The sequence below is a fragment of the Panulirus ornatus genome, chromosome 33 (assembly GCF_036320965.1).
Source record: "Panulirus ornatus isolate Po-2019 chromosome 33, ASM3632096v1, whole genome shotgun sequence".
Taxonomy (NCBI): domain Eukaryota; kingdom Metazoa; phylum Arthropoda; class Malacostraca; order Decapoda; family Palinuridae; genus Panulirus; species Panulirus ornatus.
In genome coordinates this window covers 4,008,715-4,033,719 of record NC_092256.1, presented here as the reverse complement: position 1 = coordinate 4,033,719, position 25,005 = coordinate 4,008,715, and the positions used below count along the sequence as shown (strand labels likewise).

The 25,005-nt window shown below is 39.9% G+C and overlaps 1 protein-coding gene across 1 annotated transcript in view; it reads right to left on the bottom strand.

The window, feature by feature from the left end:
• Nucleotides 1-25,005, bottom strand: part of LOC139759412 (uncharacterized) — a 351,115-nt gene that overhangs the window by 97,381 nt on the left and 228,729 nt on the right. Inside the window, exon 8 of the mRNA XM_071681497.1 lies at nucleotides 21,175-21,310. Within this exon, the coding sequence (XP_071537598.1) occupies nucleotides 21,175-21,310 (136 nt within the window). The remainder of the gene's footprint in view (nucleotides 1-21,174; nucleotides 21,311-25,005) is intronic.

Below are 25,005 nucleotides of genomic sequence, written 5' to 3'. Positions count from 1 at the left end.
CGGAAGATGAAAGCCGGCAAGGCAGCAGGTTTGGATGGTATTGCAGTGGAATTTATCAAAAAAGGGGGGTGACTGTATTATTGACTGGTTGGTAAGGTTATTTAATGTATGTATGACTCATGGTGAGGTGCCTGAGGATTGGCGGAATGCGTGCATAGTGCCATTGTACAAAGGCAAAGGGGATAAGAGTGAGTGCTTAAATTACAGAGGTATAAGTTTGTTGAGTATTCCTGGTAAATTATATGGGAGGGTATTGATTGAGAGGGTGAAGGCATGTACAGAGCATCAGATTGGGGAAGAGCAGTGTGGTTTCAGAAGTGGTAGAGGATGTGTGGATCAGGTGTTTGCTTTGAAGAATGTATGTGAGAAATACTTAGAAAAGGAAATGGATTTGTATGTAGCATTTATGAATCTGGAGAAGGCATATGATAGAGTTGATAGAGATGCTCTGTGGAAGGTATTAAGAATATATGGTGTGGGAGGCAAGTTGTTAGACGCAGTGAAAAGTTTTTATCGAGGTTGTAAGGCATGTGTACGTGTAGGAAGAGAGGAAAGTGATTGGTTCTCAGTGAATGTAGGTTTGCGGCAGGGGTGTGTGATGTCTCCATGGTTGTTTAATTTGTTTATGGATGGGGTTGTTAGGGAGGTGAATGCAAGAGTTTTGGAAAGAGGGGCAAGTATGAAGTTTGTTGTGGATGAGAGAGCTTCTGAAGTGAGTCAGTTGTTGTTCGCTGATGATACAGCGCTGGTGGCTGATTCATGTGAGAAACTGCAGAAGCTGGTGACTGAGTTTGGTAAAGTGTGTGAAAGAAGAAAGTTAAGAGTAAATGTGAATAAGAGCAAGGTAATTAGGTGCAGTAGGGTTGAGGGTCAAGTCAATTGGGAGGTAAGTTTGAATGGAGAAAAACTGGAGGAAGTAAAGTGCTTTAGATATCTGGGAGTGGATCTGGCAGCGGATGGAACCATGGAAGCGGAAGTGGATCATAGGGTGGGGGAGGGGGCGAAAATCCTGGGAGCCTTGAAGAATGTGTGGAAGTCGAGAACATTATCTCGGAAAGCAAAAATAGGTATGTTTGAAGGAATAGTGGTTCCAACAATGTTGTATGGTTGCGAGGCGTGGGCTATGGATAGAGTTGTGCGCAGGAGGATGGATGTGCTGGAAATGAGATGTTTGAGGACAATGTGTGGTGTGAGGTGGTTTGATCGAGTAAGTAACGTAAGGGTAAGAGAGATGTGTGGAAATAAAAAGAGCGTGGTTGAGAGAGCAGAAGAGGGTGTTTTGAAATGGTTTGGGCAGATGGAGAGAATGAGTGAGGAAAGATTGACCAAGAGGATATATGTGTCGGAGGTGGAGGGAACGAGGAGAAGTGGGAGACCAAATTGGAGGTGGAAAGATGGAGTGAAAAAGATTTTGTGTGATCGGGGCCTGAACATGCAGGAGGGTGAAAGGAGGGCAAGGAATAGAGTGAATTGGATCGATGTGGTATACCGGGGTTGACGTGCTATCAGTGGATTGAATCAGGGCATGTGAAGCGTCTGGGGTAAACCATGGAAAGCTGTGTAGGTATGTATATTTGCGTGTGTGGACGTATGTATATACATGTGGATGGGGGTGGGTATGGCCATTTCTTTCCTCTGTTTCCTTGCGCTACCTCGCAAACGCGGGAGACACCGACAAAGCAAAAAAAATAAAAAAAATGAAAAAAAAAAAAAAAAAAATATATATATATATATATATATATATATATATATATATATATATATATATATATATATATATATATATATATATATATATATATATATATATATATATATATATATATATATATATATATATATGCTCTGTACATGCCTTCACCCTCTCAATCAATACCCTCCCATATAATTTACCAGGAATACTCAACAAACTTATACCTCTGTAATTTGAGCACTCACTCTTATCCCCTTTGCCTCTGTACAATGGCACTATGCACGCATTCCGCCAATCCTCAGGCACCTCACCATGAGTCATACATACATTAAATAACCTTACCAACCAGTCAACAATACAGTCACCCCCTTTTTTAATAAATTCCACTGCAATACCATCCAAACCTGCTGCCTTGCCGGCTTTCATCTTCCGCAAAGCTTTTACTACCTCTTCTCGGTTTACCAAATCATTTTCCCTAACCCTCTCACTTTGCACACCACCTCGACCAAAACACCCTATATCTGCCACTCTGTCATCAGACACATTCAACAAACCTTCAAAATACTCATTCCATCTCCTTCTCACATCACCACTACTTGTTATCACCTCCCCATTTACGCCCTTCACTGAAGTTCCCATTTGCTCCCTTGTCTTACGCACCCTATATATATATATATATATATATATATATATATATATTCATTTTTATCTATTTTTCTTTGTCGCTGTCTCCCGCGTTAGCGAGGTAGCGCAAGGAAACAGACGAAAGAATGGCCCAACCCGCCCACATACACATGCATATACATACACGTCCACACACGCAAATATACATACTACACATATATATACACACACAGACATATACATATATACACATGTACATAATTCATACTGTCTGCCTTTATTTGTTCCCATCGCCACCTCGCTACACATGGAATAACAACCCCGTCCCCCTTCATGTGTGCCAGGTAGCGCTAGGGAAAGACACCAAAGGCCCCATTCATTCACACTCAGCCTCTAGCTGTCGCGTAATAATGCACCGAAACCACAGCTTCCTTTCCACATCCAGGCCCCACACATTTTCCATGGTTTACCCCAGACGCTTCACATGGCCTGGTTCAATCCACTGACAGCACGTCGACCCCGGGTTTACTAAATCGTTCCAATTCACTCTATTCCTTGCACGCCTTTCACCCTCCTGCATGTTCAGGCCCCGATCACTCAAAATCTTTTTCACTCCATCTTTCCACCTCCAATTTGGTCTCCCACTTCTCGTTCCCTCCACCTCTGACACACATATCCTCTTGGTCAACCTTTCCTCACTCATTCTCTCCATGTGACCAAACCATTTCAAAACACCCTCTTCTGCTCTCTCAACCACACTCTTTTTATTTCCACACATCTCTCTTACCCTTACATTACTTACTCGATCAAACCACCTCACACCACATATTGTCCTCAAACATCTTATTTCCAGCACATCCACCCTCCTGCGCACAACTCTATCCATAGCCCACGCCTCGCATACATACAACATTGTTGGAACCACTATTTCTTCAAACATACCCATTCTTGCTTTCCGAGATAATGTTCTTCAAGGTTCCCAGAATTTTCGCCCCCTCCCCTACCCTATGATTCACTTCCGCTTCCATGGTTCTATCCGCTGCCAGATCCACTCCCAGATATCTAAAACACTTTACTTCCTCTAGTTTTTCTCCATTCAAACCTACCTCCCAACTGACTTGACCCTCAACCCTACTGTACCTAATAACCTTGCTCTTATTCACATTTACTCTTAACTTTCTTCTTTCACACACTTTACCAAACTCAGTCACCAGCTTCTGCAGTTTCTTACATGAATCAGCCACCAGCGTTGTATCATCAGCGAACAACAACTGACTCACTTCCCAAGCTCTCTCATCCACAACAGACTGCATACTTGCCCCTCTTTCCAAAAATCTTTCATTTACCTCCCTAACAACCCCATCCATAAACAAATTAAACAACCATGGAGACATCACACACCCCTGCCGCAAACCTACATTCACTGAGAACCAATCACTTTCCTCTCTTCCTACACGTACATATGGCTTACATCCTCGATAAAAACTTTTCACTGCTTCTAACAACTTGCCTCCCACACCATATATTCTTAAAACCTTCCACAGAGCATCTCTATCAACTCTATCATATGCCTTCTCCAGATCCATAAATGCTACATACAAATCCATTTGTTTTTCTAAGTATTTCTCACATACATTCTTCAAAGCAAACACCAGATCCACACATCCTCTACCACTTCTGAAAACACACTGCTCCTCCCCAATCTGATGCTTTGTACATGCCTTCACCCTCTCAATCAATACCCTCCCATATAATTTACCAGGAATACTCAACAAACTTATACCTCTGTAATTTGAGTACTCACTCTTATCCCTTTTGCCTTTGTACAATGGCACTATGCAAGCATTCCGCCAATCCTCAGGCACCTCACCACGAGACATACATACATTAAATAACCTTACCAACCAGTCAACAATACAGTCACCCCCTTTTTTTTTTTTTAGATTCCACTGCAATACCATCCAAACCTGCAGCCTTGCCGGCTTTCATCTTCCGTAAAGCTTTTACTACCTCTTCTCTATTTACCTCTTCTGTACTTACCAAATCATTTTCCCTAACCCTCTCACTTTGCACACCACCTCGACCAAAACACCCTATATCTGCCACTCTATCATCAAACACCTTCAACAAACCTTCAAAATACTCACTCCATCTAATTCTCACATCAACACTAATTGTTATCACCTCCCCATTAGCCCCCTTCACTGAAGTTCCCATTTGCTCCCTTGTCTTACGCAGTTTATTTACCTCCTTCCAAAACATCTTTTTATTCTCCCTGAAATTTAATGATACTCTCTCACCCCAACTCTCATTTACCCTCTTTTTCACCTCTTGCACCTTTCTTTTGACCTCCTGCCTCTTTCTTTTATACCTCTACCACTCATTTGCATTTTCCCTGCAAAAATCGTCCAAATGCCTCTCTCTTCTCTTTCACTAATAAACTTACTTCTTCATCCCACCACTCACTACCTTTTCTAATCAACCCACCTCCCACGCTTCTCATGCCACAAGCATCTTTTGCGCAAGCCATCACTGCTTCCCTAAATATATATATATATATATATATATATATATATATATATATATATATATATATATATATATATATATATATATATATATATATATATATATATATGCCTAGGGATAGGGGATTAAGAATACTTCCCACGTATTCCCTGCGTGTCGTAGAAGTAGACTAAAAGGGGAGGGAGCGGGGGCTGGAAATCCTCCCCTCTCGTTTTTCTTCTAATTTTCCAAAAGAAGGAACAGAGTGGGCCAAGTGAGGACATTCCAAAAAAGGCCCAGTCCTCTGTTCTTAACGCTACCTCGCTAACGCGGGAAATGGCAAATAGTTTAAAAGAAAAAAAAATATATATATATATATATATATATATATATATATATATATATATATATATATATTTAGGGAAGCAGTGATGGCTTGCGCAAAAGATGCTTGTGGCATGAGAAGCGTGCATTGGAAAGGATCACAATATTGCGCGTGATCAAGATATTCCTTTGAGTCCACGGGGAAAATGAAACACGTTAAGTTCCAAAGTGCACTTTCGTGTAATAATCACATCATCAGGGCGATTCAAGAGAGAAATATGTCAGTTATACATCGAAGAGACGAAGCTAGGACGCCATTTGGTGAATTTGCGATTGTCTAAGACATACAACGAGCGTTCATAAACTTATCATTTTACAAATCTTATCAGTAATAAAGTTATCTAATTTGTATAGACCATCACTAATATCAAGATTATAATTCTTTGTGTATTTAATAATAGAAGATTCAATGATATTTCTCTTGGTAATAGAGTAAGAGTTAATAACTGAGATGGCGTTACTCTAGTCAATGCAATGATCATAGTTTTTAACGTGATGAAACAAGGCATTTGATTCTTGTCCAGTTCTTATACTATATTCATGTTCCTTAAGTGTAACAAAAAGATCCTTACCAGTCTTCCCAACATAAAATTTGTCAAAACCAGTGGAAGCTAATTGCCCTAAAAGATTCATAAGAGCTATTAACACCTTAAAAAAAGACAAGGATACACATATTACTAAAGGAGATAAGGCTAACACTGTTGTGATTTTAGACAAAAGTAACTATTTATCTAAAATGAATGATCTTTTAAATGATGACACAACATATTCTAAACTTGGTAAAAATCCCTTAGAAGCAGTTAATTCTCATTTCAATAAAGAAATGAAGCTGTTGTTGAAAGGTAATAGTTCTCTTATCAAAAGTTTGTCATCTTTGTCCCCTTCATTGCCATATATGTATGGACATCAAAACACATAAACAGAATTTTCCAGCAAGACCTATAGTGAGTTCAGTAGGCTCCATCACATGTAAATCGTCAAAATGGTTAGTTTCTTTATTAAGCCCTTTAGTGGGTAAGGTATCAAGTTCTAATATCATGAATAATGTAGATTTAGTCAACAAACTAAACCATATCAATGTTAAATTTGATATCAAAGTAGTTAGCTTTGATGTTTCCTCACTTTTCACTAAAGTTCCAGTTGATGACCTTTTAGAACATTTATTTGATGTCTTGGATGATATTCGTTTACCTGTTTCAAAGTCTGTTTTCGTTGAACTGATAAAATTGTGTATAAGAGACTGAATTTCAGTTCAGTGGAGATTATTGTGCTCAAAAATTTGGTATGGCAATGGTTAACCCTCTTTCACCTGTACTAAGTAATCTTTGTACGGAACTTTTTGAAATAAAATTACTAAAGGATATCTTACCTTCTAATGGAATTTGATTTAGGTATGTAGATGATGTTCTTTGTGTCTGGCCAACAAATGAAAATTTACGAATATTTTTCCCCTTACTTAATAATTTAGTACCTTCCATCAAATCTACTGTCATAAATGAAAATAATGGTATGTTACCATTTTTAGATTACATGATCCATAGACAAGGAAACAAGTTTACCTTTAGCATATACAGAAAACCACCAATGTATGCTCATTTATCCATTATTACTCATCTCAACATGACAGAGTTAAATTATCATTTCAATCTATGTTCCTTAGGGCATTACGTATTTGCAGTCCAGAGGTTATTGATGATGGGTTTGAGAAGATATATTCTATTGGATCTAAGTTAAAGTACCCTAGATCTTTCATTGATGAATCCCTTAAGTTAGCAAAGAAATCATTTTATAGAGTTGAGGCAAAACCTCCCATTGACACCAGGAATCTTTTAGTTCTCCCTTTTAATGAAAATTTTACTTTACTTCCCATATTGCTTAAATCCTTTAATGTAAATGTTGCCTTCAGCAAAAAATAATACTGTAAAGAATATCTTAATCGGGAATTCACCAGAAAATTCTCTTGGATACATCTATAAAGTGCCATGTGGAAATTGTGATAAAATCTATATTGGGCAGACTGGTAAGGATCTTTCTGTTAGGCTTAAGCAACATAAATATAGTATAAGAACGGGACAAGAATCAAATGCCTTGTTTAATCACGTTAAAAACTATGATCATTGTACTAACTGAAGTAATGCCATCTCAGTTATCAACTCTTAACTCTATCACCAAGAGATATATCATTGAATCTTCTATTATTAAATACACAAAGAATTATAATCTTAATATTAGTGATGGTCTATACAAATTACATAACTTTATTTTTGATAAGATTTGTAAAATGATAAGTTTATGAACGCTCGTTATATGTCTTGGGAGAATCGCATATTTACCAAATGGCGTCCTAGCTTCGTCTCTTAGATGTATATCAAGTTTAAGTTTAGCAAATACAGAAAACCCATCAATGTATGCTCATATATCCATTATTACTCAACTCAACATGACAGAGTAAATTGTCATCATTTCAGTCTAAGTTCCTTAGGGCTTTACGTATTTGCAGTCCAGAGTTTATTGATGATGAGTTTGAGAAGATAAATTCTATTGGATCTAAGTTAAAGTACCCTAGATCTTTCATTGATAAATCCCTTAAGTTAGCAAAGAAATCATGTTATAGAGTTGAGCTCAAATCACCCATTGACACCAAGAATCTTTTAATAATAATTTCACTTTACTTCCCATGTTCCTTAAATTCTTTGCTTTAAATGTTCCCTTTAGCAACAACAATACTATAAAGAATACCTTTATAAGGAATTCACCAGAAAATTATCTTGGATGCATTTATAAAGTGCCTTGTAGAAATTGTGATACATTTTATGTTGGTCAGACTGGTAAGGATCTTTCTGTTACACTTAAGCAACAAATATATAGTATAAGAACGGGACAAGAATCAAATGCCTTGATTAATCACGTTAAAAACTATGATCATTGTATTGATTGGAGTAATGCCATCTCAATTATTAACTCTAACTCTATTACCAAGAGAAATATCATTGAATCTTCATTTATCAAATACACAAAGAATTATAATCTTAATATTAGTGATGGTCTATACAAATTAGATAACTTTATTGTTGATAAAATTTCTAAAATGATAAGTTTATAAACGCTCGTTGAATGTTTTGGACCATCACATGTTTACCAAATGACGTCCTAGCTTCGTCTCTTCGATGTATATCAACTGACTTATATTTCTCTCTTCTGTCTCCCCTGATGATGTGATTATTACACGAAAGTGTACTTGGGAACTCATCGTGTTTCATTTTCCCCGTGCACTCGTAAAAATATCTTGATCACGCTCAAAATTGTGATCCTTTCCATCATATATATATATATATATATATATATATATATATATATATATATATATATATATATATATATATATATATATATGGTAAATCATGGAAAGTTTTGTGGAGCCTAGATGTGGAAACGAAGCTGTGGTTTCAGTGCATTATACATGACAGCTAGAGACAGAGTGTGAACGAATGTGGCCTTGGTTGTCTTTTAATAGCGCTATCTCGTGTGGGTGCGGGCGGACGGGGGTGCGGGCGAAGTGAAGATATGTAGAGGTTTTCAGAAAAGAAGAGAGAATGTTGGGGTGAAGAGAGTGATGAGTGAGATATATATATATATATATATATATATCATACAAAGCTCCAACAGCCAGGATCGAACCTGGGACCCCTTGTGCAAGAGGCAGGCATGCTAACCGCTAGGCTAAGGAACTGTATAATAGGAAACAACTATTCGAAATACTAAGTACTCGAATACCCTTCGTCTCACAATGGTGAGCAACGGGGTCTATCGGTTGTTTCCGAACAGAAGACATAGCCAGCTGATAGCGTTTTACCGAACCTGACTGTACAGCGCGGAGTTATATGAATACGAATAAAGTGTATATGAACGCGCACCTTCATAGAACATACAAAGCTCCATCAGCCAGGATCGAACCTGGGACCCCTTGTGCAAAAGGCAGGCATGCTAACCGCTAGGCTAAGGGACTGTATAATAGGAAACAACTATTCGAAATACTAATTACTCGAATACCCTTCGTCTCACAATGGTGAGCAACGGGGTCCATCGGTTGTTTCCGAACAGAACACATAGCCAGCTGATAGCGTTTTACCGAACCTGACTGTACAACGCGGAGTTAAATGAATACGAATAAAGTGTATATGAACGCGCACCGTTGCTCACCATTGTGAGACGAAGGGTATTCGAGTACTTAGTATTTCGAATAGTTGTTTCCTATTATACAGTTCCTTAGCCTAGCGGTTAGCATGCCTGCCTCTTGCACAAGGGGTCCCAGGTTCGATCCTGGCTGTTGGAGCTTTGTATGTTCTATGAAGGTGCGCGTTCATATACACTTTATTCGTATTCATATAACTCCGAGTTGTACAGTCAGGTTCGGTAAAACGCTATCAGCTGGCTATGTCTTCTGTTCGGAAACAACCGATAGACCCCGTTGCTCACCATTGTGAGACGAAGGGTATTCGAGTACTTAGTATTTCGAATAGTTGTTTCCTATTATACAGTCCCTTAGACTAGCGGTTAGCATGCCTGCCTCTTGCACAAGGGGTCCCAGGTTCGATCCTGGCTGTTGGAGCTTTGTATGTTCTATGAAGGTGCGCGTTCATATACACTTTATTCGTATATATATATATATATATATATTTTTTTTTCTTTCTTTTAAACTATTCGCCATTTCCCGCGTTAGCGAGGTAGCATTAAGAACAGAGGACTGGGCCTTTGAGGGAATACCCTCACCTGGCCCAATTCTCTGTTCCTTCTTTTGGAAAATTAAAAAAAAAAAAAAAAATGAGAGGGGAGGATTTCCAGCCCCCCGCTCCCTCCCCTTTTAGTCGCCTTCTACGACACGCAGGGAATACGTGGGAAGTAAATAAAGTGCGTAAGACAAGGGAGCAAATGGGAACTTCAGTGAAGGGCGCAAATGGAGGAGTGATAACAAGTAGTGGTGATGTGAGAAGGAGATGGAGTGAGTATTTTGAAGGTTTGTTGAATGTGTTTGATGATAGAGTGGAAGATATAGGGTGTTTTGGTCGAGGTGGTGTGCAAAGTGAGAGGGTTAGGGAAAATGATTTGGTAAACAGAGAAGAGGTAGTAAAAGCTTTGCGGAAGATGAAAGCTGGCAAGGCAGCAGGTTTGGATGGTATTGCAGTGGAATTTATTGAAAAAGGGGGTGACTGTATTGTTGACTGGTTGGTAAGGTTATCTAATGTATGTATGACTCATGGTGAGGTGCCTGAGGATTGGCGGAATGCGTGCATAGTGCCATTGTACAAAGGCAAAGGGGATAAGAGTGAGTGCTCAAATTACAGAGGTATAAGTCTGTTGAGTATTCCAGGTAAATCATATGGGAGGGTATTGATTGAGAGGGTGAAGGCATGGGCAGAGCATCAGATTGGGGAAGAGCAGTGTGGTTTCAGAAGTGGTAGAGGATGTGTGGATCAGGTGTTTGCTTTGAAGAATATATGTGAGAAATACTTAGAAAAGCAAATGGATTTGTACGTAGCATTTATGGATCTGAAGAAGGCATATGATAGAGTTGACAGAGATGCTCTGTGGAAGGTATTAAGAATATATGGTGTGGGGGGAAAGTTGTTAGAAGCAGTGAAAAGTTTTTATCGAGGATGTAAGGCATGTGTACGTGTAGGAAGAGAGGAAAGTAATTGGTTCTCAGTGAATGTAGGTTTGCGGCAGGGGTGTGTGATGTCTCCATGGTTGTTTAATTTGTTTATGGATGGGGTTGTTAGGGAGCTGAATGCAAGAGTTTTGGAAAGAGGGGCAAGTATGAAGTCTGTTGTGAATGAGAGAGCTTGGGAAGGAAGTCAGTTGTTGTTCGCTGATGATACAGCGCTGGTGGCTGATTCATGTGAGAAACTGCAGAAGCTGGTGACTGAGTTTGGTAAAGTGTGTGAAAGAAGAAAGTTAACAGTAAATGTGAATAAGAGCAAGGTTATTAGGTACAGTAGGGTTGAGGGTCAAGTCAATTGGGAGGTAAGTTTGAATGGAGAAAAACTGGAGGAAGTAAAGTGTTTTAGATATCTGGGAGTAGATCTGGCAGCGGATGGAACCATGGAAGCGGAAGCGAATCATAGGGTGGGGGAGGGGGCGAAAATCCTGGGAGCCTTGAAGAATGTGTGGAAGTCGAGAACATTATCTCGGAAAACAAAAATGGGTATGTTTGAAGGAATAGTGGCTCCAACAATGTTGTATGGTTGCGAGGCGTGGGCTATGGATAGAGTTGTGCGCAGGAGGATGGATGTGCTGGAAATGAGATGTTTGAGGACAATGTGTGGTGTGAGGTGGTTTGATCGAGTAAGTAACGGAAGGGTAAGAGAGATGTGTGGAAAAAAAAAATGAGCGTGGTTGAGAGAGCAGAAGAGGGTGTTTTGAAATGGTTTGGGCACATGGAGAGAATGAGTGAGGAAAGATTGACCAAGAAGATATATGTGTCGGAGGTGGAGGGAACGAGGAGAAGTGGGAGACCATATTAGAGGTGGAAAGATGGAGTGAAAAAGATTTTGTGTGATCGGGGCCTGAACATGCAGGAGGGTGAAAGGAGGGCAAGGAATAGAGTGAATTGGATCGATGTGGTATACTGGGGTTGACGTGCTGTCAGTGGATTGAATCAGGGCATGTGAAGCGTCTGGGGTAAACCATGGAAAGCTGTGTAGGTATGTATATTTGCGTGTGTGGACGTATGTATATACATGTGTATGGGGGTGGGTTGGGCCATTTCTTTCGTCTGTTTCCTTGCGCTACCTCGCAAACGCGGGAGACAGCGACAAAGCAAAAAAGACTGGGGTGTCTAAATGTGTTTGGATGTAACCAAGATGAGAAAAAAGGAGATATAGGCAGTATGTTTGAGGAAAGGAACCTGAATGTTTTGCCTCTGAGTGAAACGAAGCTCAAGGGTAAAGGGGAAGAGTGGTTTGGGAATGTCTTGGGAGTAAAGTCATGGGTTAGTGAGAGGACAAGAGCAAGGGAAGGAGTAGCACTATTCTTGAAACAGGAGTTGTGGGAGTATGTGATAGAGTGTAAGAAAGTAAATTCTTTATTCATATGGGTAAAACTGAAAGTTGATGGAGAGAGATGGGTGATCACTCGTGCATATGCACCTGGGAATGAGAAGAAAGATCATGAGAGGCAAGTGTTTTGGGAGCAGCTGAATGAGTGTGTTAGTGGTTTCGATGCACAAGACCGGGTTATAGTAATGGGTGATTTGAATGCAAAGGTGAGTAATGTGACAGTTGAGGGAATAATTGGTATACATGGGGTGTTCAGTGTTGTAAATAGAAATGGTGAAGAGCTTGTGGATTTGTGTGCTGAGAAAGGACTGGTGATTGGGAATACCTGGTTTAAAAAGCGAGATATACATAAGTATACGTATGTAAGTAGGAGAGATGGCCAGAGAGCGTTATTGGATTACATGTTAATTGATAGGCGCGCGAAAGAGAGACTTTTGGATGTTAATGTGCTGAGAGGTGCAACTGGAGGGATGTCTGATCATTATCTTGTGGAGGCGAAGGTGAAGATTTGTAGGGGTTTTCAGAAAAGAAGAGTGAATGTTGGTGTGAGAGGGTGGTGAGAGTAAGTGAGCTTGGGAAGGAGACTTGTGTGAGGAAGTACCAGGAGAGACTGAGTACAGAATGGAAAAAGGTGAGAACAAAGGAGGTAAGGGGAGTGGGGGAGGAATGGGATGTATTTAGGGAAGCAGTGATGGTTTGCGCAAAAGATGCTTGTGGCATGAGAAGCGTGGAAGGTGGATTGATTAGAAAGGGTAGCGAGTGGTGGGATGAAGAAGTAAGATTATTAGTGAAAGGGAAGAGAGAGGCATTTGGACGATTTTTGCAGGGAAAAAATGCAAATGAGTGGGAGATGTATAAAAGAAAGAGGCAGGAGGTCAAGAGAAAGGTGCAAGAGGTGAAAAAGAGGGCAAATGAGAGTTGGGGTGAGAGAGTGTCATTAAATTTTGGGGAGAATAAAAAGATGTTTTGGAAGGAGGTAAATAAAGTGCGTAAGACAAGGGACCAAATGGGAACTTCAGTAAAGAGGGCTAATGGGGATGTGATAACAAGTAGTGGTGATGTGAGAAGGAGATGGAGTGAGTATTTTGAAGGTTTGTTGAATGTGTTTGATGATAGAATGGCAGATATAGGGTGTTTTGGTCGAGGTGGTGTGCAAAGTGAGAGGGTTAGGGAAAATGATTTGGTAAATAGAGAAGAGGTAGTAAAAGCTTTGCGGAAGATGAAAGCCGGCAAGGCAGCAGGTTTGGATGCTATTGCAGTGGAATTTATTAAAAAATGGGGTGACTCTATTGTTGACTGGTTGGTAAGGTTATTTAATGTATGTATGACTCATGGCGAGGTGCCTGAGGATTGGCGGAATGCTTGCATAGTGCCATTGTACAAAGGCAAATGGGATAAGAGTGAGTGCTCAAATTACAGAGGTATAAGTTTACTGAGTATTCCTGGTAAATTATATGGGAGGGTATTGATTGAGAGGGTGAAGGCATGTACAGAGCATCAGATTGGGGAAGAGCAGTGTGGTTTCAGAAGTGGTAGAGGATGTGTGGATCAGGTGTTTGCTTTGAAGAATGTATGTGAGAAATACTTAGACAAGCAAATGGATTTGTATGTAGTATTCATGGATCTGGAGAAGGCACATGATAGAGTTGATAGAGATGCTCATTGGAAGGTATTAAGAATATATGGTGTGGGAGGCAAGTTGTTAGAAGCAGTGAAAAGTTTATATCGAGGATGTAAGGCATGTGTATGTGTAGGAAGAGAGGAAAGTGATTGGTTCTCAGTGAATGTAGGTTTGCGGCAGGGGTGTGTGATGTCTCCATGGTTGTTTAATTTGTTTATGGATGGGGTTGTTAGGGAGCTGAATGCAAGAGTTTTGGAAAGAAGGGCAAGTGTGAAGTGTGTTGGGGATGAGAGAGCTGGGGAAGTGAGTCAGTTGTTGTTCGCTGATGATACAGCGCTGGTGGCTGATTCATGTGAGAAACTGCAGAAGCTGGTGACTGAGTTTGGTAAAGTGTGTGAAAGAAGAAAGTTAACAGTAAATGTGAATAAGAGCAAGGTAATTAGGTACAGTAGGGTTGAGGGTCAAGTCAATTGGGAGGTAAGTTTGAATGGAGAAAAACTGGAGGAAGTAAAGTGTTTTAGATGTCTGGGAGTGGATCTGGCAGCGGATGGAACCATGGAAGCGGAAGTGGATTATAGGGTGGTGGAGGGGGCGAAAATCCTGGGAGCCTTGAAGAATGTGTGGAAGTCGAGAACATTATCTCGGAAAGCAAAAATGGGTATGTTTGAAGGAATAGTGGTTCCAACAATGTTGTATGGTTGCGTGGCGTGGGCTATGGATAGAGTTGTGCGCAGGAGGATGGATGTGCTGGAAATGAGATGTTTGAGGACAATGTGTGGTGTGAGGTGGTTTGATCAAGTAAGTAACGTAAGGGTAAGAGAAATGTGTGGAAATAAAAAGAGCGTGGTTGAGAGAGCAGAAGAGGGTGTTTTGAAATGGTTTGGGCACATGGAGAGAATGAGTGAGGAAAGATTGACCAAGAAGATATATGTGTCGGAGGTGGAGGGAACGAGGAGAAGTGGGAGACCAAATTGGAGGTGGAAAGATGGAGTGAAAAAGATTTTGTGTGATCGGGGCCTGAACATGCAGGAGGGTGAAAGGAGGGCAAGGAATAGAGTGAATTGGATCGATGTGATATACCGGGGTTGACGTGCTGTCAGTGGATTGAATCAGGGCAGGTGAAGCGTCTGGGGTGAACCATGGAAAGCTGTGTAGGTATGTATATTTGCGTGTGTGGACGTATGTATATACATGTGTATGGGGGTGGGTTGGGCCATTTCTTTCGTCTGTTTCCTTGCGCTACCTCGCAAACGCGGGAGACAGCGACAAAGCAAAAAAAAAAAAAAAAAAAATATATATATATATATATATATATATATATATATATATATATATATATATATATATATATATCGCTGGGGATAGGGGAGAAAGAATACTTCCCACGTATTCCTCACGTGTCGTAGAAGGCGACAAAAGGGGACGGGAGCGTGGGGGCTAGAAACCCTACCCTCCTTGTATTCTAACTTTCTAAAAGAGGAAACAGAAGAAGGAGTCACGTGGGGAGTGCTCATCCTCCTCGAAGGCTCAGATTGGGGTGTCTAAAAGTGTGTGGATGTAACCAAGATGAAAAAAAAAGTAGAGATAGGTAGTATGTTTGAGGAAAGGAACCAGGATGTTTTGCCTCTGAGTGAAACGAAGCTCAAGGGTAAAGGGGAAGAGTGGTTTTGAAATGTTTTGGGAGTAAAGTCAGGGGTTGGTGAGAGGACAACAGCAAAGGAAGGAGTAGCACTACTACTGAAACAGGAGTTGTGGGAGTATGTGATAGAGTGTAAGAAAGTAAAATCTAGATTGATATAGGTAAAAACTGAATGAGCATGGAGAGAGATGGGTGGTTATTGGTGCATATGCACCTGGGCATGAGAAGAAAGATCATGTGAGGCAAGTGTTTTCGGAGCAGCTGAGTGAGTGTGTTAGCAGTTTTGATGCACGAGGAATGGGTTATAGTGATGGGTGATTTGAATGCAAAAGTGGGTAATGTGGCAGTTGAAGGAATAATTGGTATACATGGGGTGTTCAGTGTTGCAAATGGAAATATTGACGAGCTTGTAGATTTGTCTGCTGAAAAAGGACTGGTGATAGGGAATACCTGGTTTAAAAAGAGAGATATACATAAGTATACTTATGTAAGTAGGAAAGATGGCCAAAGGGTGTTATTGGATTACGTGTTAATTGATAGGCGCTTGAAGGACAGACTTTTGGATGTTAATGTGCTGAGAGGTGCAGCTGGAGGGATGCCTGATCATTTTTCTGTGGAGGCGAAGATGAAGGTTTGTAGAGGTTTTCAGAAATGAAGAGAGAATGTTATGGTGACAAGGATAGTGAGAGTAAGTGAGCTTGGAAAGGAGACTTGTGTGAGGAAGTACCGGGAGAGACTGAGTGCAGAATGGAAAAAGGTGGGAGCAAAGAAAACGGACGAACGAATGGACCAACCCATCCTCATGTATATACATAAAAGCCCAGACATGCAAATATACATACCTATACATTTCACTGTATACATCCATAAACAATTAAACAACCATGGAGACATCACGCACCCCTGCCTCAAACCGACATTCACTGGGAACCAATCACTTTCCTATTTTCCTACTCGTACACATGCCTTACATCCTCGATAAAAACTTTTCACTGCTTCTAGCAACTTGCCTCCCACACCATATATTCTTAATACCTTCCACAGAGCATCTCTATCAACTCTAACATATGCCTTCTCTAGATCCATAAATGCTATTTACAAATCTATTTGTTTTTCTAAGTATTTTTCACATACATTCTTCAAGCAAACACCTGATCTACACATCCTCTACCACTTCTGAAACCACACTGCTCTTCCCCATTCTGATGCTCTGTACATGCCTTCATCCTCTCAATCAATACCCTCCCATATAATTTCCCAAGAATACTCAACACACTTATACCTATGCAATTTGAACACTCACCTTTATCCCCTTTGCCTTTGTACAATGGCACTATGCATGCATTCCGCGAATGCTCAGGCACTTCACCATGAACCATACATACACCGAATATCTTCACCAACCAGTCAACAACAGAGTCATCCCCTTTTTTAATAAATTCCACTGCAATACCATCCAAACCCGCCGTCTTGCCGGCTTTCATCTTCCGCAAAGCTTTTACTACCTCTTCTCTGTTCACAAAACCATTCTCCCTGACCCTCTCATTTCGCACACCACCTCGACCAAAACACCCTATGTGTGCCACTCTATCATTAAACACTTTCAACAAATCTTCAATACACTTACTCCATCTCCTTCTCACTTCACCACTACTTGTTATTACCTTCCCATTTGCCCCCTTTACCGATTTTCCCCTATGTTCTCTCGTCTTACGCACTTTTTTTAGTTTCTTACAAAACATCTTTTTATTCTCCCTAAAATTTAACGATACTCTGTTACCCCAACTGTCATTTGACCTCTTTTTCACCTCTTGCACCTTTCTCTTGACCTCCTACCTCTTTCTTTTATACATCTCCTACTCATTTGCACTATATCCCTGCAAAAGTCGTCCAAATGACTCTCTTCTCTTTCACTAACAATCTTTCTTCATACCACCACTCACTACCTTTTCTAATGTGCCCACCTCCCACCTTTCTCATGCCACAGGCATCTTTTGCCCAAGCCATCACTGCTTCCCTAAATACATCCCACTCCTCCTCCACTCCCCTTAAGTCATTTACTCTCACCTTTTTCCATTTTGCACTCAGTCTCTCCTGGTACTTCCTCACACAAGTCTCCTTCCCAAGCTCACTTACTCTCACCACTCTTTTCACACCAATATTCTCTTTTCTTTTCTGAAAACATCTCTTTCCAGTTGCCCCTTTCAGCATATCAACATCCAAAAGTCTCTCTTTCATGTGCCTATCAATTAACACATAATCCAATAACGCTTTCTTGCTATCCCTTCTACTTACATACGTCAACTTATGTACATCTATCTTTTTAAACCAGGTATTCCCAATCACCAGTCCTTTTTCAGCACACAAATCTACAAGCTCTTCATTTCCATTTACAACACTGAACACCCCATGTACACCAATTATACCCTCAACTCCCACATTACTCACCTTTGCAATCAAATCACCTATCACTATAACCCGGTCTCGTGCATCAAAACTACTAACACATTCACTCAGCTGCTCCCAAAACAATTGCCTCTCATGATCATTCTTCTCATGCCCAGGTGCATATGCACCAATAATCTTCACTGAGTCAAGACGTGGAATTACAGAACCGTCAAAGGAGAGACGGGAGTTGAGAGGAGTTTTCGATAGAGAGATGGGTAGAAACTGAGTCTTGGAGGCAGTAAACATAACAAGATTTAGTGCACCCCACTGAGATACTTCTGTCCAAGTCTGAGTTTGTTGAGGAAGCCATATTAAGACGAAAAGCAGCTCGAATGAGAGAAGAGAGAGCAGAATTGAAGGATGTGGATGAATGCAGTGTTGAGTCGTCAACGTGAGTGTACTTAATTGTTAGTGGAGGAGAGGAAATCGTTGAAAAAAAGGAGAAAAAGTGTAGGGGACAGGACAGAGCCTTTAGGGACACCGCTGTTGATGGAGATAAAAAGGGGGAGGCTGATCCATCAACAACCACAGAGATAGATCAGCCAGAAAAGAAGCTAGATATGAAGGAGCAAGGTGAGGGAGGGAGGCCAAAAGAGGGCTCCCCTTAGAGATGAGAGCCCAATGCCACACCCTGTCAAAAGCCTTAGATATATCAAGAGCAACTACACTTGACTCCCCAAAATCTTTCGAAGATGATGACCAGACATTAGTGTGATATGGGAGAATATCACCAGACTGTAATTCTCGAGGTGTTTAAGGGTATGAGAATCGAGGAGGGATTCAAAGACTTTGGAAGTGATTGATGTCAAAGCAATAGGACGATAGTTGGAGAGGTAAGAAGGGTCACTCTTCTTGGGGATGGGATGTATCAATGCACGCTTCCAAGGAGAAGAAAAAGTTTTGGTTTTTAAAGCAGAAACGGAACAGATGATCAAACACAGCTGAGAGTTCCGAGGCACACTCTTTCAGTACACGGGGATGGATGCCATCAGGACCATAATCCTTGCTCGTGTCCAGAGAAAGAGGCGCTTTTCGGACAGTCTGAAAAGAGATTACGGGGAGAGATATTGGATTAGTAAGAGACGCATCAGTGAGTGAAGGAATCTTAGAGTCGTCCAAGGTGTAGTTAGAGGAATAACGGGAGCCAAAGAGAGTTGTTTTGTCTACAGGAGAGACAGCTATAGTACCGTCAGAGCGGAAAAATGAAGTGAAGATAGAGCGACAGAAGTTGTTAGAGATAACTGTGTGCCTGGTGGCAACTCAAGGATAGGCGATTTTGATAACAGTTTCTTTCCCTACACCTTGAAGCATTGAAACTCTCTACCCTACCAAATCTTTCCCAAAAACTGAGACCTGGAACTTTTTAACAAACATTTTTCAGTTCATCCAGATTTCATAAATACTTTTCTTTGTCTCTTCTTTTTCCTTTCATTAACGTCTCTATATTTCAACTAAGGCCCGGCCTTGCTGTGGACTTTTCTCCGCAATTAGAGCCTTAACATATGAAAAAGGAAAAGGAAAAAAAACGTTATGTCATTACACCTAAAGAAGCACAAAGAGCTAATAGAGTCCACAGGAGGGCATCAAAAAATGTGACCAGAACTAAGAGTGCTAAATTACAAGGAAAGGCTAAGGCTTTGAATTTCCCCACCTTTGAAGAGTGAAGAGTGACTTGATCACAACGTTTATGATTTTAAAAAAGGCTGATAACATGGACAGAGAACAGTTCTTTGGGAAACAGATGTAAGGGTAGAGCAACCAGAGAACATAACATGAAACTGAACAAGAAACTTGGGGAAAAAAATGTAAAAAAAAGTACTCTTATAGTATACGAATGGTGAATTAATGGAATAAGATTACTGAGGACACTGTAAATTCATACGGTATTATTAATTTAAGAAGTCTTACGATAGCAAGTAATGCTCAAGAGATGGTGACTCATGAATGTACAATTCCACCCCAGACAGTACAAATAGGTATGTACAAACAAGCATTTATAATTTGGGTTTGACGAGATTCAGTTTTCTTGTTTGAGTGAGGCAATACCTGAGCTCTGACCTTTTAGTCTACACACGTAACCCAACACTTTTTCAGGTAAATTTTGGGTTTTACAAAATAGAGTACACAAAATCGGATCTTTAAGGGAACACATGCAAGCAAGGGAAGGATGTACTTGATGGTATGTAAGTAGTCAGTAACCAAAATAAGTGAGAAAATTCAGACACAAAACTGCAAATGCAATAAAGGTTAATTCGACATACTATCAGCGGGCTGAATCAGGGCACATGAAGCAGTTGAGGAAAACCACAGAAAATGCTGGTTGTGGATACAGAGATCTGGTTTCAGTGCATTATACATGACAGCTGGAGAGTGGATGATAGCGAATGAGGCCAGTTTGTTTGTTTGTTCCCAGCAATACCTTGCTCAATGGCGAAAATGTATTAAAAAATGATAATGACAAACACAAAAAGCATTTGGAAACTCGTCAATAAAGTTTTCTGCATTATCATAGCTTTGGATTCTTTACACTGCAGAGGTAATAGTGCTAAAGGATGATAAAAGACCACACCTGATACAAACAAACACTGTCTTTAACTCTCATTATTTGATTATCATGTCTTTAGCAGACATGTGACATCTCTTATTACAGGTGACGAATAAAAAGTATCAGTAATAAGGGGCATGCTGATCAAAGCGGACGTATACAAAGTATCAGTAATAAGGGGCATGTTGATCAAAGCGGACGTATACAAAACTCTGGCGTATTGCTGCATAGAAATGATCCACTTGTCTAGGACAAGTGGATCATTTCTATGCAGCAATACGCCAGAGTTTTGTATAAGTTCGCTTTGATCAGCATGCCCCTTATTACTGATACTTTTTATTCGTCACCTGTAATTAAGAGATGTCTACAAAAGAGCTGTCTACAAAAAGCAAAAATACGATGAAAAGTTCTACATCTGTTGTGGAGTTTTTCTGTTTCTGATGCTAAATCATACTAAAAACAAAAACTTGATTATTAACTATAGTGTAACAGGGAAACATAAGACAGCTTTAGAACTTATGGCTTGAAGTGTTATTCATGATAATGTGCCAAGAGGTGCAATAATCAAAATTCCTTAATAAGACATTGCTTATGGTAATGCAGTAGTTAACATGCAGCATGTGCCACATCAAGCAATATAATCCATGAATGGCTCACCTTCATTATAGACTCTAAGGATCATCCAAGCAAATTCCAGCATCGCAAATCCCCGAGCCTCAGTGAGAGCCAGTAACAGGTGGAGGCCATGTATTAGCTGTTGTGGTGACTGTTGTAGTTGACATCCATCACTGGTCTGTTAATTCATAAGCAAAATTCACTAAAATAACATTTCACTTGTGAAGGAAAATAAAGCAACTTAAAAGAGTTGCTTATGATATGTTTTGCTAATTGCATGTATGTTATCGTCTGACAAAGACACAGTACTCAGTATTCCACATGTTGGAACATAGGAAACATGCTTGCAAAATATATATGGGTAAGAACTGATCCATGCAGAGACAGTTAAATATAACATACATTTTGAAGTACGAATCTTCTTCCTGTGCTTGTATTGAATATGCATTGTCAAAGAGAAAAAGGTATGAAGACCTACAAAAAGTAAAGGTAAATTACTAAACAGAGTGGCACCTACTATGAAAAGCTTTGACTTGCCACTAAGATTTCAATGAATGAGCTAAGTTGATTTGATAAATCTATTCAAGAAACTCTCCTGTGGTTAATTACTAGTTAACCTTTGTCAAGTATGGGATGTTTTAAGTACTATCCTTCCTCAATTGGTTATGTCAGTCATCAGAGGCAAGTAAAAAGGCAAGTAAACACTAAAAACTATCAAGGGTTAGTAGCTGCAATATAAGAGTTGCATCCGATGAAGCCTTAAAATAAATCTCTTACGGCTAACCGAAACACTGAACAATTTTACAAAGACTTAAGGGTAAGTTATACACAGAACAACAGGGTTAAACAGAAACAAATGGAGAAAAGTGAAATTGTGCAGTTTTTTATTCAAACAGCAATTTACATATACATGCATAATGAAAAACAAAGTGGCAACACAGCAGAGACAGCTGAGAGGGCCTCCAGCAAATAAACACTCATCACTAGAGCAAACAGAGGAGGACGATCATAACAAAAACTGAAAAAATCATAGTAACGACAACTTAAGACTGAATTATTGTGAACGACTATACCTGTGAAACGATCATGTCATAGCACTGCACTGAGGATAATTTTGAAATAAGGATGTAATAATAGTAACAGTACACACTGACCTCACAGAACACATTCTAGAAAGCCTCAGCCAATTACATTTCCCTTCCTACTCAATATTAGTGGCAACAGACATCAAGGCATTTGACACTGTCACCGACATGAGATGCTTGGCATCGCTCTTCACTTACCATGACAGCGACAAAATATAGTTATCATAGAAATGGTTGGACATCTTCAAAGCTGGCTACCATGCCAGTCACTCACAATGACTTTATAACTAAAATCCTTAAGTTCTACTATGGAGCTCCCCAGGGAGCAGTTCTTTCTCCAACCCAGTTTAATCTCTTCTGAGATGACTTTCACTACCACTTGCAGACCAAAGTAAAATGTTACTGTCATATGCAGATGACTGTATTATCTTAGTACAGCACCCAGACGCTGCAAAAGACTCAACAAATATGCAACATTATATTACAGAAGTGGAACAGTGGCTCATCGAAACTAGAATATCTTCACCTCGACAGAAGTTTTGAGTAACTCATTAACCCCAGAAAGACACAGGAGGTCCTACTGCACCTTCCTATGACCCTGAATAGCCATTCACTCCCATTCAACAGAATGCCAACTATTTTTCTTCAAAAAACTAATTGGTGTCAGATATGGACAAGAAAAAGTATCCCTTAGTATCTGATATAAACAATTCATCTGTTCCACCCTAAAATATGCCTCACTAGCTTGATAATCACCCTGTTGAAAATAAAATGTATTTCAGAGATTCGAGTCACAATATACATACCACTCAGAACCAGTACTGGCTGTCTAGTCACCACAAACACTCGTAACATAAACATTAGATAAAGATCCACCCAGTACAATCTCATCTCAATAAATTTGGCATTCAGTTCCTTGCACCATCGCTAGACCCATCCCATCTAAACTATTCCATAACTAACCACCAACCCCCACACAAATATAAGGCTCATACCTTTTTCTACACTTCAGCAACATATACCTACTGACGCCCTCATCCCTAATAAACAGAACAGCAAGAGAACATATACATACCAAAATGACCTGGTAATTACAAAACAACTGCCTTTCTAAATCAGACTGAAACCCATCTGAAACCCTGACATATACGAGTCAAACTATTTTGTCTGAAATCTGGATGTCAACCATTCCTAACACTTTCTCGTCTATGCTCTGAACATCTCCCATCCCTAAAACATTAGAAACACCAATTCAGTATATCTCAACACCCGTCATGCCTATGATATAACTACCACACACTTACTGCTCATTTGCCCTGCACTCTCCCCACTTTGGACCCAGACACATCATTACACTTTATGACGGATAGTCTCATCCAGTGGATATGGCCAGCTTCCTGAGAATTGCAGGAACCTCATAAACGCACAAGGAACTCATGGAACACGAAGGTAAGCGAATAAGTATGTACAGTGTACTTATTCCATGCTCCAAGAATCCCTTATATGGCTGCTGGCCAATTGGTTGAAACCCATATGTTATAAAGTGTGACGATGTCAGGGGCAGATTTAGGAAGAGGTCATGGCCCCCATTCTAAGGAAATGTTCAGGACCCTTTAAAGAAATTTTCAGCCTCACTGTCATTTGAATTTGGTGGAATATGTCATCTCTGAGTCTCTCTCTGTCTCTCTCATTGGTTTTGATTTATACGATGTTGCCTTTGTTTTTATCATTTTCATAAACGACAAGTTATGGTATTAATTTGATTAGTTGGCTGATACGTATCCTCTTTTGATTCCCTTTATCAGTATGAGTTACACCAGCATGGAAGGAGATAATTACTAACTGGTAAATTATGGGAGAAATTGCTTTTGGTAAAACATTTACGTGTTGCATGAAATGTGTTAGCGTTTAATGAGATACATATCTGCTTATGTTGGATAAAATGAACTTTCTTATCTGCACAATGAAGAGAAAATAATGAAACGTTGATGACATGTATTGTTTAAATACTATTATAAATTGTTGATGAAGCAGATTGTGACAATTGATGCTGATGATACAGTAGATAGGATAGGATGTATTACTGTGATGGTGATCACTGCTTACGTTCTGATAAGTGTCTTAGTCAAAAAGACAGAATATCAAATACTAAGTTCAGTTAAAAGATATGTGTCCATTAATGGTGGCCTGGATGTGGGGAAAGCTGTGGGCTCTGATGTTTTATGCTACCTGCCATGCCACATCTCATGTAGTTACGTAAGTTTGAGAATCATAACACCTTGTGTTTATAAATTATTGCCAATGAAATAAAAAATCAGTTTTGGTAAAGGTAAATTTGTCAGCTCCTAAGCAAAAGATGGTGGATCATACATCATCCTTACATTAAAACAATAAACTCTTAACATAATTAATCTTTTAGCTGACTGGGCTTCCTATAGATGTAAAGGTGAATTTCACCATTTAGCTGAAACTTTAGCCTTTAAAATATTACTGACACTTCAGTCCCTACTGACATATCGTCCCCTGGTATATACTGACACTTAGACCCCAGTCAACATGTTGTCTCCTAGCCTATACTGAGACTAGCCCCTACAACATATTTCGTGGTTTATACTGACACTTCAACCCTTACTAACATTATCATTTCCTAGTATAAACTAACACTTCGGACCCTATCGACATGTCATCCCAAAGTATATACCGACACTTTGGCCCCTACAGATATATTGTCCCTTATTACATACCAACACTTCGGCCTCTACCAAGATATCGTCCACTGGTACACCAC